At 37.4% G+C, this 18,009-nt stretch overlaps 1 protein-coding gene and 1 pseudogene across 1 annotated transcript; both read left to right on the top strand.

Moving 5' to 3' along the window:
• The first annotated feature begins 12,807 nt into the window (after positions 1 to 12,807).
• On the top strand, positions 12,808 to 13,324 carry LOC110572644 (annotated as a pseudogene).
• A 2,405-nt stretch (positions 13,325 to 15,729) lies between these two features.
• Positions 15,730 to 16,452, top strand: LOC110572663 (ras-related C3 botulinum toxin substrate 1-like). Its single transcript, XM_044920411.1, is given in 1 exon segment — positions 15,730 to 16,452. A coding segment is annotated over 1 exon segment (723 nt).
• Positions 16,453 to 18,009: the final 1,557 nt, after the last annotated feature.

The raw sequence follows: 18,009 nt of genomic DNA, 5'->3' as shown, positions 1-18,009 counted from the left end.
TAAATAAAATCTTAAAAAAAAAAAACTGCTTTGCTTTTCATTAGATAGTAAAGTTGAACATGCAATTTAATATAAACTAGTAAATACATCCTGGGCAAAATGATTATGCCTCTGTCCCTGGAGACATGTACAGGACTGCTCACTGAAGTACTGTCCATAATTGCCAAAAAAAAAAAAGAAGAATAAATTGGGAAACCATCATCTATCAAAAAGTACAGTGGAAAAACCCAGTTTTGTTATACAATGAAGCATTAAAATGTATGGACTTCAGCTACATATGTAGAAATGGAGAAATTGCAAAAAATTAAGCAAAACAGGTAAGTTGCTGAATAATACATATACTATGATTCCATTTTTATAATTTTTAATGATAGTGATATTAGCCATGTAGGTAGTAAAATTATGAAGAGATGCAGTAGGACTGGCAAAGTATTTGTGATAATGGTTCCTTTTGAGAGGTAGGGTACGTAATGCTTTGGGGGTGAGATACAGAGGGTTATGACATGTATTGGGAATATGCTACTTCTTAAGCTGGGTATATATGAGTGTTGGTTTTATTATAAGTCTTTGAATTGTTCTACATTTATATAGTTTTCTAAATTAATATATACCACAATAAAGACTTTAAAATAATAAATGTATTACTATAAAGCTGACTGTAGTAAAACTTTATTTCAATTAGAAAATAAAACGATTCTGTAGAAAACTAGTATTTTAAAAATAGACATATCTTCTCTGAAATAATCTGCTCTTATGTTTTCTTTGACATTTTATCACAGATTTTCATTATATATTTTTTTATTTTTAACTTGCTCTTGCTGGTCTTTTTTTTTTTTTTTTGAGATTTTTATTTATTTATTTGTCAGAGAGAGAGAGAGCACAAGCAGGGGGAGCAGCAGAGGGAGAGGGAGAAGCAGGCTCCTCACTAAGCAAGGAGCCCGGTGTGGGATTTGATCCCAGGACCCTGGGATCATGGCCTGAGCCGAAGGCTGACGCTTAACGACTGAGCCACCCAGGCATCCTGCTCTTGTTGGTCTTTTCCACTAATTTTAGGCTTCGTGATGGAGAAAGTGTACAACACATGTAGCATATTGTCTGGCAAGCAGTACTTGCTCAACATACATTTGTTAATGGGCTAATGCATTAAATAATAGTGAAATGCAAGTGGGGATATTACTAGATCTATCTGTATTTATATAAGATATATATATCTATATAAGATATATACCTGTATATATCTATATAAGGCTCTGTTTATATTGAGCCTTACACCTTATTATTTAGGGATACCTAATTTTTCTCTAACCAAGAACAGATATGATATAAACCAATTGTACTAAGTCCTGTAGCCACAAAATGAGCAACAATAAAAAAATTTAAAAAATTTTTAAGAATAAACTAGAAAGTATAAGCTTACTTATTTGGCTGACTTTTTGCAGCTGCATTTCATAGTTCTCTTTGAATTATAGCCCAATTTAAAGGAGACATTAGCTTTCTGCAATGTCTGCAAAAATGTCTTTCTGCCATAAAACATTAAAACATCCCACATTTTCCTGGGGGAAATATTATTTCTCAATTTGTTATTGCAATAACGGAGACCATAGCAGTGAGTGATAATCTCAGAATAGGGAATAAAATTACTGATACTTTTTTTCCTGTAATGATAAATGCTCACCAGTAGAGTGGTTTTATTCCTTTTCAACAGAAGAATCAACTCGTTTCACTGCTTATCTTTGTCAGAAATATTCATATGGCCTTTGAGCATATACTGTAATTTCAGTTTAGATCCTCAATGAAAAACTCAGAGCTTTAGTTAGTTCTGCCAGTGATTAAACAATGATACATTTTCAGAAAGGTTATCTCCAAGTGCACTTAGGGGTTTTGCATTAAGGGGTTCTTCATTCTCCTTCATTAATTCTGTAAAGGACTAACCACTATCTGGTATACTTTGCAACTTCCCTCTTTGCTTTTCAGCAAATAATGAATTTAGTTACTATGGCATTGAGTTGCCAAGAATCTTTTTTTTTAGGATTTTATTTTTATTTATGACAGAGAGAATGAATGAATGAATGAATGAATGAGCAGGGAGGGTGGCAGAGGGAGAAAGAGAAGCAGACTCCCCACTGAGCAGGAAGCTGGATGCGGACTCAACCTCAGGGCCCTGAGATCATGAGCTGAGCCTAAGGCAGACTCTTAAACAACTGAGCCACCCAGGCACCCCTAGTTGCCAAGAATCTTAAAGCTGCTTGCAACTGCCACATTAACATCAATATTGGTAAGAATGAAAAGTTAAACATAAATACAACTGACCACATTAAGCTACTTATGTACAGCTGACCCTTAAATAACAGGGGGTTAGGGACACCAAGCCCCCCATGTAGTTGGATTCTTTGTGTGACTTTTGACTTCCTCAAAACTTAATAGCCTACTGTTGACTGGAAGCCTTAGCCAATACCATAAACAGTCAATTATCACAGATTTTGTATGTTCTATGTATTATATACTGTGTTCATACAATAAAGTAAGCTAGAGAAAAAATGTTACTAAAAAATCATAAGGAAGAGAAAATACATTTATGGTTTTGTACTGTATTTATTGGAAAAAAAAAATCCATGTGTAAGTGGCCCTGCATAGTTCAAGGCCCTGTTGTTGAAGAGTCAACTCTGTTTCCTGAATATACTGAAGATTTGGTGTTGTGTTTTTATATCATAAGGCACTGCCTGCAAATTGTATCCCATCTTCAGCAAAGGCTCCCTGAATTATAAAATGCAAAGAGAGTTATCTCCACAGTTAATAGTATTAGACACTGAGTGGTAACCCAGTTGAGCCTACATGAGGAGGTAGAGAACAGGTATCTAATGAACTAGTAGTGCACACTCCCTCGCCCACTACTCCTGCCCTTGCTTGAGTTGATCCAGTATCTAAGTTTTCAAGTATTTATTAGGGGCCAACCAAGGAAGACATGGTGGTATCTGTATCTAAGCATTTCCCCCCAAATAGATCTGATTCTTTGCATGGGAAACTTTAAATAAAGGCTAAGAGAGCTATAAAAGCATTTAAGGGACCTGGGTGGCTCAGCTGGTTAAACGTCCAACTCTTGATTTCAGCTCGGGTCATGATCCCAGGGTTGTGAGATTGAGCCCTGTGTCAGGCTCTGCACTGGGCATGGAGCCTGCTTAAGATTCTCCCTATCCCTCCCTGTTTCCCTCCTCTACCTCTGCTTTGCACACACTCTCTCTCTGTCTAAAAAGAAAAAGAGAGAGAGAGAGAGAACATAAAAAGCATTTAAGACTCCAGGTCACCAATAGATCTGTTTGAGAGTCCAAAAGAAGATTAAACAGAATTCATTGACATCTCAACATCTTGCAGGATTTTTAATTATTGGTCCACCTAAGCAAATGCTTCCCCGATTGTTTTGCAGGCATCTGACAACAAAATGGTCAGAAGATAGTAAGAGGACAAAAGCAAACTTTGCCCCAAGAGCTTCTATTCATCAACCTGAGCCTCCTAAGAGGGATAGCTAACAGAGTAGAGGTCATATGAATCTGGTTAGAGCTGAGATCTTTCATAAATGCAGATGTGAGTTATTAGTAAATTTGAGCTTTGATGGTTATATGAGCTCTTTGTACCTACAGATTGTCGTGGCATAAAGAAATTTGTGTTGCACTCGTTATTTATAACCATATTCATATTCAAATGTTATAAATTCAGGCTATAGTAATTTAAATTGTAGGATAATTGGTTAGAGTTAAATTTTACTACAGTTTAAATATACTGTTTCTCTGTGAATGATGAAAATTGATAATGTAGTTCAGATGTTGGTTATTGGTAGAATTTAAACAAATTTCCTTCATGACACTCAAGCATTTTATTTTATACATTTTGAAAGTTGCAGAATATTTCAAACATAAAAAAAGGACAGAAGATATTTCAAAAACACCTCTGCACTCATGCAGTTTTGCATGTTTATGTATTAATATATTTACTTGAGATCTATTTTTAAAACAATAAAAATAGAGATTCCATTAAACAAAATAGTCTGTTTTTTTCATTTTCTCCCCAGAGGCAACTACCATCTTAAAGTTATTAAGCTTCTTTGTAGCCTCTTTTTATGCCATCCATCTTCCTATGTTTCCACATATGATATACAGTATTGCCATATATATTGAAAAAATTACATTACATGCATAGAACTTATTTATTTTATAACTGGAAGTTTGTACTTTTGACCACCTTCCTCCAATTCCCTCTACCCCACCCTAAGCCATTGGTGGCCACAGTTTCTGATTTCTTTTTCTATGAGTTGGGTTTTTGTTTTGTTTTTAGGTTCCACATGTAAGTGAGATAGATCATACTGTATTAGTCTTTCTCTGTCTGACTTCTTTCACTTAGCATAATGTCTTCAAGATTCATCCATATTGTCACAAATGGTAGAATTTCCTTTCTTATGGCCGAGTAATATTCTACTGTATATATATACCACAACTTCTTTATCCATTCATCTATTTTTTTTTTTTTTTAGCATCTGGTCTCTGACTCTTTTTTAAAAATTTTTTTTTTAATTTATTTTTTTATTCTTATGTTAATCCCCATACATTACATCATTAGTTTTAGATGAAGTGTTCCATGATTCATTGTTTGTGCATAACACCCAGTGCTCCATGCAGAATGTGCCCTCCTCAATACCCACCACCAGGCTAACCCATCCTCCCACCCCCCTCCCCTCTAGAACCCTCAGTTTGTTTTTCAGAGTCCATCGTCTCTCATGGTTCGTCTACCCCTCCGATTTCCCCCCACTCCAGCAACCCTCAGTTTGTTTCCTGCAATTAAGAATTCCTCATATCAGTGAGATCATATGATACATGTCTTTCTCTGTTTGACTTATTTCACTCAACATAATACCCTCCAGTTCCATCCACGTCATTGCAAATGGCAAGATCTCATTCCTTTTGATGGCTGCATAATATTCCATTGTATATATATACCACATCTTCTTTATCCATTCATCTATTGATGGACACTTAGATTGTTTGCAAGTCTTGGCTATTGATAATAATGCTGCTATGAACATGGTGGTGCAGATAGCTTTTCAAGTTATTCTGCATATGTTTTCATTTACTTTGGATATATTCCCAGAAGTGGAATTGCTAGATCATATGATAGTTCCATTTTTAATTTTTCGAGGATCCTCCATCCCATTTTCCACAGTGGCTGTACCAGTTTGCAGTCCCACCAACAGTGCATCAGAGTTCCCTTTTTCTCCATATACATGCCAGCATTTGTTATTTCTTGTCCTTTTGAGATGGATATTCTTATAGGCAGGAAGAGATAACCCATTGTGGTTTTAATTTGCATTTCCATAATGATTAGTGATGTTGAGCCTCTTTTCACATACCTGCCAGCCTTCTGTATGTCTGCTTTGGAGAAATGTCTATTCAGATCCTTGGCTCATTTAATTGTTGAGTTGTGTGACTTCTTTGTATGTTTTGGCTATTAACCTTTACCAGATACATGGCTTACCAATATCTTTCCCCATTCACTTGACGGTTTGGCTTCTTTTGCTGTGTGGAAGCTTTTTAATTTGATGTAGTACCACTGGTTTATTTTCTATTTTGTTGCTTGTGCTTTAGGTATCATATCCAAAAATTAGTTACCAAAATCCATGTCAAGGAGCTGTTTTCTTCTCCTGCTTTTTTGTCTGAAGCCATTTTATGTCTGTGGAACAGTGTTCCATCCTTGCTTTTTTATCTGAGGACTTTTTCTGTCTTTGGAAATGCACTCAACTCATCCATAACAGGCCAGAAGTGCTGAAGAGTTAATACCCCTGGAGCAACTCTAAACAAATGAGAGATTGGTGGAAAACATGAGGTTAATACACCCAACCATGATTTCATAGTCATTATTTCCAGAAGGAGAGCAAATAGTTAATGGATTTAAAGAAAAATATTAACCAAATGATATACAGGAGGATCACAGATAAAGCAAAATTCACAAAACTAGTTTGTGTGAACAATCTAAGAGCCCAAAAAGGAGTTTAAGGCATGGAGGGGAAACCTGTTCAAGGATTAAGGTTCTGAATTATGCTGAGTTCCTCTTTAATTGCTGTCTCTCATTTTCCTATTGATGTATTCATACCACAAGTATTCATTGATTCTCAGTTATATTTCACAACATCTTTGAGCATTCCTAGAAGAAATAAACAGAGTTGGCCACAACAGTGACACATTCATTTACACACTGTTTTTTGTTGCTATTTTCGTTTTCTTTCCTTTAGTCCTTTCTCATTTTCCACTTTTTCTTCTTCTTGTGCTTACCTTATAAATTACTTACCCCAAATCTTTGATGATATACTTTTGGGGGATACCCCAGACCAAAACACGTGATCTAAAATGCCTTCAAACACTTAACCTCCTTTTATTTCTAGCCGTTTATTTTTAGTCCAGGCACATAAACAGCAACCACACTGAGGTCTCTGATATTCTGGAACAGGTGATAGTAATTTCCATCTCTGTACTTTTGCCTGATCTCACATATGGTCTTCATAGCCCAATGTATGACATGCATGTCAGGGGACAAGGCAGGCCCTCACCCACATGCCTGTGTCTGTGCTCTGGTTATTACCTCTTGCCTGAAATGCCCTTTACCATTGCCTTTGAAGTTCTACTTCTGTTTCAGTATTTGACTCTACTGTATTCTCAAAGCTGTGTTATTATCTCCCCAAAACTTCCATATTACTTTGTCAAATTTAGGACTTATCACAGTGTTTTGGCTCAATATACTATCATTCAGTTACACATCTGTGCTTCTCAGTAAGTCGTGAATTCCTTGAGAGCACAAACTGTGTCTGTAAGCATTCTTTATAGTTATAAGTGTATTGATAGCTGTACAGTAACCAATAATAATCTAATCAAACTAAATATCTGTTCTGAAGATATATATTTTTTAAATATTTTATTTGAGAGAGAGAGAGAGTGAGAGAGAGTGAGTGCACATGAGGGAAGGAAGGAGCAGAGGGAGAAGGAAAAGCAGACTCCCCGCTGCCCACTGAGCAGGGGGCCAGACATGGGGCTTCCCAGGATCCCGAGATCATGACCTGAGCCGGAGGCAGACGCTTAACCAACTGAGCCACCCAGCCACCCCAGTACTGAAGATATTTTTAATAGTTTTGTAAGCTAGCTTTAACTTCCTAAATAGACTTGGTAAATAAATTATAATTACAGTTTTTAAATTTAATATTGTTACTTGTCTTAATTATTCTGAAAAAAGTGACATACGGTAAAATGTAAATCATATTATTTGCATAGTAGGCAACTGTGATAGACTGAAACATTGTCTATAATTGTTCATCTTACCAATATCCATACCTTTGTTTTTGCTTCGTCATATGGACGGCATTCCCCCTCATTTCTAGATTGTGGATTTAACTGTGTTATTTGTTTTGGACAAAGATATGTGTGTGAAAATGACAATGAACCATTGATGAATCAAGATCATAAGGGAACTCTTATGAGTCTATTTCTTTTTGTGTGTGTGTATGCCTCTAAGGTTACCACAGGAACAGCTTCCCTTGGGTATCCCTCCAAATTCAGACCCAGAATGATGAAAATGGTGAAGACCAAAGCCATTTAGTAGAACTATATTCTGGAGAAGGGAACCACCAGCTGGGAGCAGAATGTCAGATTTTACCACCATTAGAAATTCTAATAGATTTTATCATGTAAGAAATATGAGTCTAAAAAATGGCATGATAAAGGAGTAAGCTCATTGTTAATGCCACTTTCCCTAATTTTATTATTTTTGTTAATTTTGTTTGATTAATTAAACTGTGTATAGGTTCAGATAAGTGCTAGCCAGGTCATGTTTTCACTAAGTTTTTACAAAGAGCCTCAAAAAAGATGAATTATCACCTTTAATGACTCCATCTTCCAGTTATAATCAATAACAACAATAATATTTAAAAGCTCTAGATATCAAAAGGGAGAGGTTTCATTGACTCACAGTTATAGGTTTATCACATAACCAGCCGTATTCCATTCAAATAATTCAGACATGCCTCTGGCACTGGAAAACTAATTACACTCTTTTTTTACACTTAATAAGTCCCATAAATCATATTGTTTAATTTTGTGGCATGCTATTCCATCTTATACATGATGGAAAGAAATGTAGCTTTCCTTTGGTGGGAAAATAACATAACTATTACTAATAAATAAAAGAGACACTGGTCTATACGTGCACATTATTAGATTAGTTCATTGTTTTGGCCACTTGTGGTTAATGTTAAAGCCTTGAGTCTTTGTTTTTCAGGTCCACTTCTTTATTAAAACTAGAATGTAACCATAATTCAAAGGTGGAACCATAGCAAGACTTAAGACAGTTACACCCATTTCAAACCAAACAATTCTGTTCAAGTTGGTCTCTGTAGGCTCATTCCTGCATTTCAAAATAAGACAAGGAAGGCCTTGGAAACTTAGCTGGGAGAGAATGGCAGCTTTTAAAATCCTCTGTGAAAGAGGCTGAGAATGCAGTTTGCTGCTGTTTGAGTTTCATATAGGTTTGAAAGATAGAATTATAGAAAGTAATCGAGGAATTTCAAAACTTGTTAGTGGAGATCTAGGAATATTTTTATTTTTCACACCTTTTATTATTATCCATATTCTCTTCTTTGAAAAATATCTATAAATATACCAAAATTGTTAATTAAAACATTTTATTACCAAAAGACAAACTATTTAGGATCATGGTGTCTCAGGGTTGGAGAACATATAAAATATTATTTTTTAAGCTTTTCCTTCACTCCTGGATTTTGGGAGTAAGCAAACTACACAGCCTGAAGACCAAATCTAGACTGCCACCTTTCAGTAATGTTTTATGGGAACACAACCACACCGGTCTGTGTATGGTCTCTGGCAGCTTTTGCACCACAGTGACAGAGGGGAGGAGTTGCACCAGACACTGAATGTGCTACATAGCCTAAAGTATTTACTACCTAACCCTTTACAGAATATGTTTACTGAATCCTACTGTATTCAGTAATATTCAATATGCATGCCTACTGTGGTGGAATTGTACACAGTGCAATGAATAAAATGAGAAAATTGGATATTTAGAGAATTAAAGTGGTTGCTTAAAATATATAGTCAACTAAGGACAATTCGAGTACTCAACTGATACTGCATTGTTCTGAATTCAGTGTTTTTCCTCTGCTCCAAGAAATAGAGACATGCCTCATTAAGCTGCATGACCTAGACATCATTTATAAATAAGGTACTTATGAAAAAAATAGTCGTTAGCTCTTTTATAGAATTGAGATTTTTATTTGTGTATAGGTTATTGTATATATTTCATATAATAAAGTATAGTTGGGGGATTGAATCATTTTGGCTGCATAATAATCTTTATCATGATAATCGTTATCATGTTCTTAGTTGAAGGTATCATCTCATCCAATACCCTGATGTCATAGCTTCTGACTACCATCTTTTGCCCATGACCACTTATTATCAGGAGCCAAACCATCTATCATCACTCATGGATGATGGATGCTTATTTGCAAAAGGACAAAATTATAGATTTTTCTCTGAGCTTTTATTATACTCCAAATCAGTTCCCTAAAAAACCAATATTTGTCTATCAAAAAATGCATATTCCTTTTGATTCAGAAATTTACTTCAAGGCATTTACATCAGAAGTTATTCTTACACTTGTCCACAAAAATATATTTTATTTTGTAGTGGGGAAAATAATCTGCCAATTACCTAAGTGGTAATAAAAAAGGTAATTAAATTGGTATATCCAGCTATTAAAAATAATGAATTCATTTTTTATAAAGTTATATTTTTACCTGTTACATGTATAATGTAATCAAAAGAGCAAGATGCGCAATTATGAGTGTCTCTTCTCCCCCATCTCCTCTCTTTAGTGTGATTGTCTATTTGTCTTCCTCTGTTTAGCTTGATTGTATTGCTGTGAGCCAGGTAACCCAAATAGAAACCCAGTCCCCTTTGTACCTCCTTATCCCTTAGCTATTATGGGTCAGAAAGTTTGGTGAATAGTGTCTTCAAAAAGACTCTCAGGCTCAAATCTTCTACCTCATTCCAGCTGTCACAACTCTAGGTCAAGCTCTTATTTCTCTTTGCTGAACTTCTGAACTCCTGTAATAAACTCCCAACCCCTATCCTAAGAAGCAATATTTTCAAGTCTTGGAATGAATTCCCCACACTGCTTCAAGCAATAGTTCTGGAGAGTCACTTGATTATGCCAATGTCCTTGTTCAAAACTTTGAATCACCCCATTGCTCCATGATAAAGCCTAACGTCCTGTCATGGATTATCTTTTCTTTCATGACCTAGCAACTGCTGAGTTCTTTAGTGGGGGTCAGATATCTCATGTCTACAAGAACCAGGAAGGAGATGTAAATGAACAAAATGAACCTAGTGGGGTGCATGCCCTGGTTCATTTGGACAGCTGCTCTTCAGCTGCTCCTCAGTCTTAGTCGGTGTTGCCATCTGAGTTGTGTGTGTCCAGTCTCTGCCTTTACACTCACCAGTAACTCCTGTTAATAAATACACAAGGCCAGCGCTAATATCATTTTCCTTTTATAGCTATCTCTGACCAGTGCTTCCTCCATCTCCTGCCCAAGTTCAAATTAAATGTTCCCTCATCTGTGTCCAGAATACTCTATATATATTCTCATGATGTTCTTTATCACCATGTATTTTAGCTATTATTGATATGTCCTTTTTTTTTCCTTCCTAAAATGTGATCTCCATACGGGTAGGAAGCATAACATTTCTTTTGTATAATTCTCAATGCAGAGGCCTTGAATATATGAGAAATAATTGGCATTTGAAACACTGAAAAGTATGAATATGAACAAAATGTTTCAAGGACTGAAAAAAGGGTGTGGTTAATTCCGTCTTAACATCTAGGGGGATGGTAAATGCTTCACTAGGAGATGATTTTTCAGATGAATCTTGAAAAGCAAGTAGGAATTTCCAGGTACAAGATAACAGGATGAAGGATGGAGGAAAATGAGAGGAAAGGATTCTGTACTCAGAAAACAAGCATTTGCAGACTCATACTGAGTGCGGTGTGCGCTGGCAATGACAGCTGTCCACAGTGGTCACTTGTGTGGGATTAAGAGAGTGGGGATTAGGGATGGGAGTGCAGCCTGAGTTCAAAGGGATGAGCACGCTCCAAGTGTCAACCTGCGGTCTTGAGATTTTATTTATGGGGTGTGGGAAGTCAGGGATGTTTTTTAAAGTACAATATTGACATGATTTATCTTGAATGTGTTACTTAGGAAAAATATAGTTCTTTCATCTCTGTAGAGATTAACTTGGAAGACAGAAACACAGGTTGGGGGGGAGGACACACTGAGGGGGTTGCTGAAAATATAAAAGGTACCAAGGATGAAGCATCCAGTTTGAAGAGTGACAGATCAGAGAGCCACAGATGGTGGACATACAGAGCTTGCAGTTTGTGAATCTGCTATCTTGCCAATGCAGACAAGACTTTGCCAGACATTTTTTTCTGGCTAGAAAGCTGACTGCTTCACCCACGTGCTCACTTCCTACTTATTCTTCAACACACAGAGCCCTGTCACTTTGGGGAGGAAGCATTCTTTGGCAAACCACACATTCCTCACCCTTAGTCCATATGAGGGACTCCTGGTCCTCTGTGTTCTCTTAGCCCTTCTGCACACCCTAGTAGTACATGCGTTCTACAGTATGTGTCTCTGCTAATCTTTTGTTTTATCTGAAGCTGTCAGCATCTTGAGGAAGGTATCTGTGAGTTGTCTTGTGGTATCTCTTTTTAGTACCAAGCACTGTAAGCAGCAGTAGAAGTTCACTGAATTAATAAATAAAGAAGGACTGACAAAGTAATTGTGGCAAACAGGAGACAGCAGATTGTTAATATAACTGGAATTATTACTTTTAAATCTTTCTAGCTTGGACTGCTTTTTTACTGTTTTGCCTCCATAATTGGAGATAATGCTTTCCTTAATGATTAAGTGTACAAATGGATTGTTAATTTTTACTTAATAAAACACATACTGTGTTTTAAGTGCCACATCATCAAAAACCTGATGTAGATTCAGCTTTGAAAATTTAATTAAATATTGTCTCATAAAAGCTGTCTAAAAATTACTCTATATAATGTAACTATGTTGTAAGAGAGCTCACACTGAAATAGTGCTAAAGATTTTCAGTCAATTGAAGTATAAAGGAGAACAAAATGAAAATTTAAGACGCTAATTCATTATTTTATGGTCGAATTAAAATTACAGAAAAATTTACATTTTGCAATCAATTAGCATATACATCATATTCCACACATTTCAGCTTATATTCTTTAATGCTTTAATATATCAAATTATGACAGGATATTCAATTCATTGTTTTTTCTTACCTAAATATGGTTACTCTTGTGAACTTTATCCAAAGAGGACCAGTTGTGGCCATTGTGAATAAGCCCTTGGCTTGCATTAGTTAGTATCAGTTCTCCATGGGTGTTTTTACAGTAACGGAAATGCAGTGAGCACCATTATCACTGTTTCCTACATCTCTCCGTACTACCCAGCTAAACACCATCAAGGTCAATTTAATAATCTCTATGTTTTCCTAATAATTAAAAAAGATAGGGCAGTGGTGCTGGGAGCCTCGCGGGCGCGGCGCCGTTACTCGCGGTCGGAGGCGGCAGCGGAGGCACCCCGCCCGCACAGCCCCTGCGTTGGCGCAACCACCCTCGCTCCCTCTGCTCCTCTTCCCTTCGCTCGCACCAGGGCTGATCATCGTTCGCACCATGGCTGATCAGCTGACCGAAGAACAGATTGCTGGGTTCAAGGCAGCTTTCTCCCTATTTGACAAAGATGGCGAGGGCAGCATCACAACAAAGGAACTTGGAACCGTCATGAGGTCACTGGGTCAGAACCCAACAGAAGCCGAATTGCAGGATTTGATCAATGATGGGGATGCTGACGGAAATGGCACCATTGACTTCACATAATTTTTGACTATGATGGCTAGAAAAATGAAAGATACAGACAGTGAAGAAGAAATCCACGAGGCATTCTGAGTCTTTGACAAGGATGGCAACGGTTACGTCAGCGCGGCGGAGCTACGTCACGTCATGACCAACTTAGGAGAAAAACTAACAGGTGAAGAAGTAGATGAAATGATCAGAGAAGCAGATATTGATGGAGATGGGCAAGTCAACTATGAAGAATTTGTACAGATGATGACTGCAAAATGAAGGCCTACTTTCAACTCCTTTCCCCCCTTCTAGAAGAACCAAATTGAATCTTTTACTTACCTCTTGCGAAAAAAAAAAAAAAGTTCATTTATTCATTCTGTTTCTGTATAGCAAAACTGAATGTCAAAAGTACCTTCTGTCCACACACACAAAATCTGCATGTATTGGTTGGTGGTCCTGTCCCCTAAAGATCAAGCTACACATCAGTTTTGCCATATAAATACTTGTATTACCTTAATGATAAGGAAGCACCTAGTGGACTCCTTGCAGTTCCATTTGCTCATGATTGAGCTGGCCAGTTTTTCTTGCATGCAGCTTAATAATTGAGCACAGTCAGGCATTTGTATCAAAAATGAAAAATGAAAAAACAAATTTAAAACTTCCTTAAAAAAAAGATATTATAGACTATATGTAACTAAAGTGTGGACAATGAAATATAGTCACCCCCGGTTTTGGAGGGAGAATAAATTGTTAGTGTTTTAGAAAATGTGGCACTATATAACAAAATATCTACGAAGTCTTTTGGGGGGCTGTGGAGATAAATAGGCTGAGCATAAAGGATTTTTAGAGCAGTGAAAATACTCTGTATGATAGTGTAAGGTAGATATATGTAATTATATATTTGCCCAAACCCACACCATATATGACATCAAGAGTGAATCCTAATGTAAACTGTGGACTTTAGGTGATTACGATATAACAATGTAGGTTTATCCTTGATAAAAAATTATACATTCTAGTGAGTCGTGTTGATAATGGAGGAGGCTGTGCACCTCTGGCAGCAGGGTGCTTATGGGAAATGTCTGTACCTCCTTTTACTTTTATTATCAACCTGAAACGGCTCTAAAAAATACACTCTTGAAAAAATTATTGCTGGAATTATTTTTCATAATGCCAGAGCCTAGAACATGTATTTGCCTTCCCATCTACCCAGAGTAACACTGCAGTGACTTAGAGTGAAGTAACTTAAGAGCTATGTAGCCATACTGAAAAGATGAAAAGAAGAAAACAAGAAAAAAAACAAAAAAGTCCTCTGCAGAGGAGAGACTGAGTTATTGTAAGAGAGGGAGCACATGATATCATTTTAACATTTAAACCTAAATAGATGAAAACTTCAAGTCAAAAATGACACTGAAGGAAGTTTCAGAGAAGATGGGGCTTGTTTTTTTCTTCAAGTGTGCATTCATTCCAAGATTAGAAAACCTTGTTGGCTTCAGTACCAAATACAGATATGTGGGATCTAGTCACTTCTCATCACCTGCACTGCAAAAGCCCTGGTCTGAATCACCACCTCTCTGTCTGGAGGACTGCAGTAAACAGGTCCCCTGCTTTGCCTGCCAAGCCCCAAGAGTCAGTTCTCAAGACAGTTGTAGTGCAAGACTTAAAGCCAGATCATGTTCCTTCTCTGTCAAAAGCAGGTGCATTCCTTCTTCTCTAGAACCAGAAGCCACATTCCTTGAGTGACCTCTGAGGCCCTAAGGGATCAACATGACCCTTCTTTCTGACCTCCTCACCTACAACTCTCCTCCTTGCTTCAGCCCCTCTGGCCACCGGCCTTCTTCTTCTTCTTCTTCTTTTTTCAAATATTTTATTTATTTATTTGACAGAGAGAGACACAGTGAGAGAGGGAACACAAGCAGGGGGAGGAGAAGCAGGCTTCCTGCGGAACAGGGAGCCCCATGTGGGACTCGATCCTAGGACCCTGGGATCATGACCTGAGCCGAAGGCAGACGCTTAACGACGAGCCACCCAGGCGCCCCACCACCAGCCTTCTATTATATTCATATAGGCTCAGGACTCTCGGACTCCTGTTGTGTGAATTGACGCTTTGAATTGAAGCCCATACTGCTTTTCCCATAGATGCTTACGTGTTTAACACTCTTGCTGCTTCAATGTCTGCCTAAATCTTACTGTCTCAGTGAGGTCTACCCTAACTTCGAGATTTAACAGAACTTCATCCTTTGTTAACCTCCACAAATGCCATTATGCTGCTTAACTTCTTTCTTAGTTATCTTAAACTGTTAACATACTAAATGATACATTTATTTATTATGTTTTGTCTCTTTTTTTTTTTTTGGTCTCTCTTTTCTTAATGTACTGTAACCTCCATAATGATAAGGCTATTAGTCTGCTATATTCAATAGCGAGAATCCCAGAATCTAGAACATTCTTTAGTACATAAGGGGTGTGTTATAAATAACAGTCAGGTCAATCAGTGGTTAAAGACTAACTTAAGCCTTTAGATTAACAACAACAACACTCCTGTTTCTCTGCAGCTGTCCCCAGCTTTGGGTGGGAGCCACTGCTGGGCTCTGGCTTCCTGTGGGCTGGAGGGTGAGGTGGCGGAGGCAGCAGCCCCAGAACCTGGCGTCTCGAAGTCCACTGCCCCCACCTGGTGCCCCTCTGCCTGCCTGCTATACCCTGAGCCTGCAGCTTCTCGCCTCAGCATCCTGCCACCACTGTGGCCCAGCGATGGGCCCGATGTCAGCCATCATCATGTATGTGGTGGTGGGAGACGGAGCTGTAGGTAAAACTTGCCTACTCATTAGTTACATAGCCAATGCATTTCCTAGGGAATATATCCCCACTGTCTTTGACAGCTATTCTGCCAATGTTATAGTAGATGAAAAACCAGTGAATCCGGGTTTACAAGCTACAGCTGGACAAGATTATGACAGATTTTGTCCCTTATCCTATCTGCATATGGATGTATTCTTAATTTGCTTTTCTTTTATGTGTCCTGTATCATTTGAAAATGTTTGAGCAAAGCGGTACCCTAAAGTGTGACACCACTTTTCCAACACCCCTGTCATCCTGGTTCAGACTAAACTTGATCTCATAGACCACAGAGACACGATTGAGAAACCGAAGGAGAAGAGGCTGACTCCCACCACCTACCCACAGGCTTTGGCCATGGCTAAGGAGATCGATGCTATAAAATACTTGCGGTGCTCCCCACTCAGTACGGCCTCAACAGTGTTTGATGTAGCTCTCCCAGTGGTTCTGTGCCCTCCTCCAGTCAAGACGAGGAAGAGAAAATGCCTACTGATCTGTCCTCCTCAGAATCTTTGTAGACTTTGCTCAAAAATGGTGAAGCCCTACACTCAGTGCCAAGTTTTTGTTACAGATTGTTTTTTTCATAAAACCATTTTGAACCAGTCAGTAATATTTAAGTTTTATTTGTTTAAAGTGTAAGACTTCAAACTTTCACATTAAATTAAAATTTTGTCCTAAAATGGCAAGCTTTCTTAAAGCCTTATTTTTCTAAAGCCCCTATTGTTGCTCAGATTAAGAGTTGCCAAATTACCTTAATAACCATGTTGCATTGTTGTACTGAGAACACTAAGCACTAAACCATTAAAGACCTTTGTCTTTAAGAAGAGACTGCTGCTTCCCAAGTTTGGCAATGCAGATACTTCTTAACTAGTTTCTGATACAAGAGCAGCACAGCCTCTTTTATGAAATGTTGCCATCTAACCCTGCATAATTTATCAACCCTTGTCCATTCCCTAACACTGTACTGTATGTCAAAATGGAATGAGTGTAATGACTCAACTCTTTGAATCAATCTTTTTTATTTGATTTTGTAGTGAGACTTAAAAAAAAAAACACAGCAACAACCACAACAACAACAAAACTGCATATTCACTTTTGCTGAGATTTTGAATAGACCTCTTACTCCCCTGTCCTTCTAATGAAGTATCTGCTCTAGCTGTGGCTGACTGGGGTGGGATGTGTGCAGCACCTGTCATGATCAAAGAATGAAGACAGTATTTTCACAAAATCTGGAGGTTAATTTACACTACATTGTACATGTCATAATTAAGCTGAGTAAAAGTGTCATGGGTAAAATTTTAAAAGGTTAATTTCTGTCAAGTGCAGTAAATGATGAAGAAAGGTTGGTATTATCACTGTCTTTAAGCTTTTCCTTTTTCTTAGACCTGACTGCCATCCCTCCTGAAACTGGGCATTTAATTCATCTTTGAGGTGGTCATTCTGTGAGGGTTCTATAAGTCTGTGCTCCGTGCTAATGCAGTTCTGTACAGCTTACTCACTGGCAAGAATACAAGGTTGGACCTTTCAACCGCTAGAACAAATTTTTTTAAATTGACAGCTGCAGAATTCTCGAGTGGTTTTACGTTGATCTTTTGCTACTGCAATTAGCAGTATGTTTTGATGTATGACTTAATAAGTTCTTGAGTCATAAAAAAATGCTAAGCAGAATGAGTTAAAGAAAACGATGAAAAGAGATCCATGGATCATAGTGAAATTAAATAATATCTAAGGATAAGCAAAAATTTCTACAAAGCTTCCTGATAAAGTTTTTATAAAAAATAGGATCATTTTGGCTCCAGATTTGTCTTCAACAATATGAGTCTTCAGGAGGCATTCAATCTTTGCCCTCAAGGTTCTGAGTCAAAATACATTTGAATTTAGACTTATATACTTAGCCAGACGGTATTCATATATGAATGCAAAATAAAGGTATTGAAGATTCATAGGCTGAGGAAAGTTTTTCTCTCACCAAACTATTCTGAAATATTAGTCAAAGGTATACATTACCAAAATGAAACTGAAATATAAGAATGATCATAATTGTGATTCAGAAAATAGCAAGTCACAACTAGAATGCAACAAAAAGCAAAGCAAAACAGAGAGGGAAGCAATGGACCTCCATAGCCTTTGGCTCAATTCAGCATGCGAAAGAGGTGATTGTATGATAAAGCAAATGAAAAAACCTTAATGTTATAA

This window comes from Neomonachus schauinslandi, chromosome 13 (assembly GCF_002201575.2).
Source record: "Neomonachus schauinslandi chromosome 13, ASM220157v2, whole genome shotgun sequence".
Taxonomy (NCBI): domain Eukaryota; kingdom Metazoa; phylum Chordata; class Mammalia; order Carnivora; family Phocidae; genus Neomonachus; species Neomonachus schauinslandi.
Note: the sequence above shows the minus strand (reverse complement) of the source record. Positions and strands in the feature narration are given on the sequence as shown.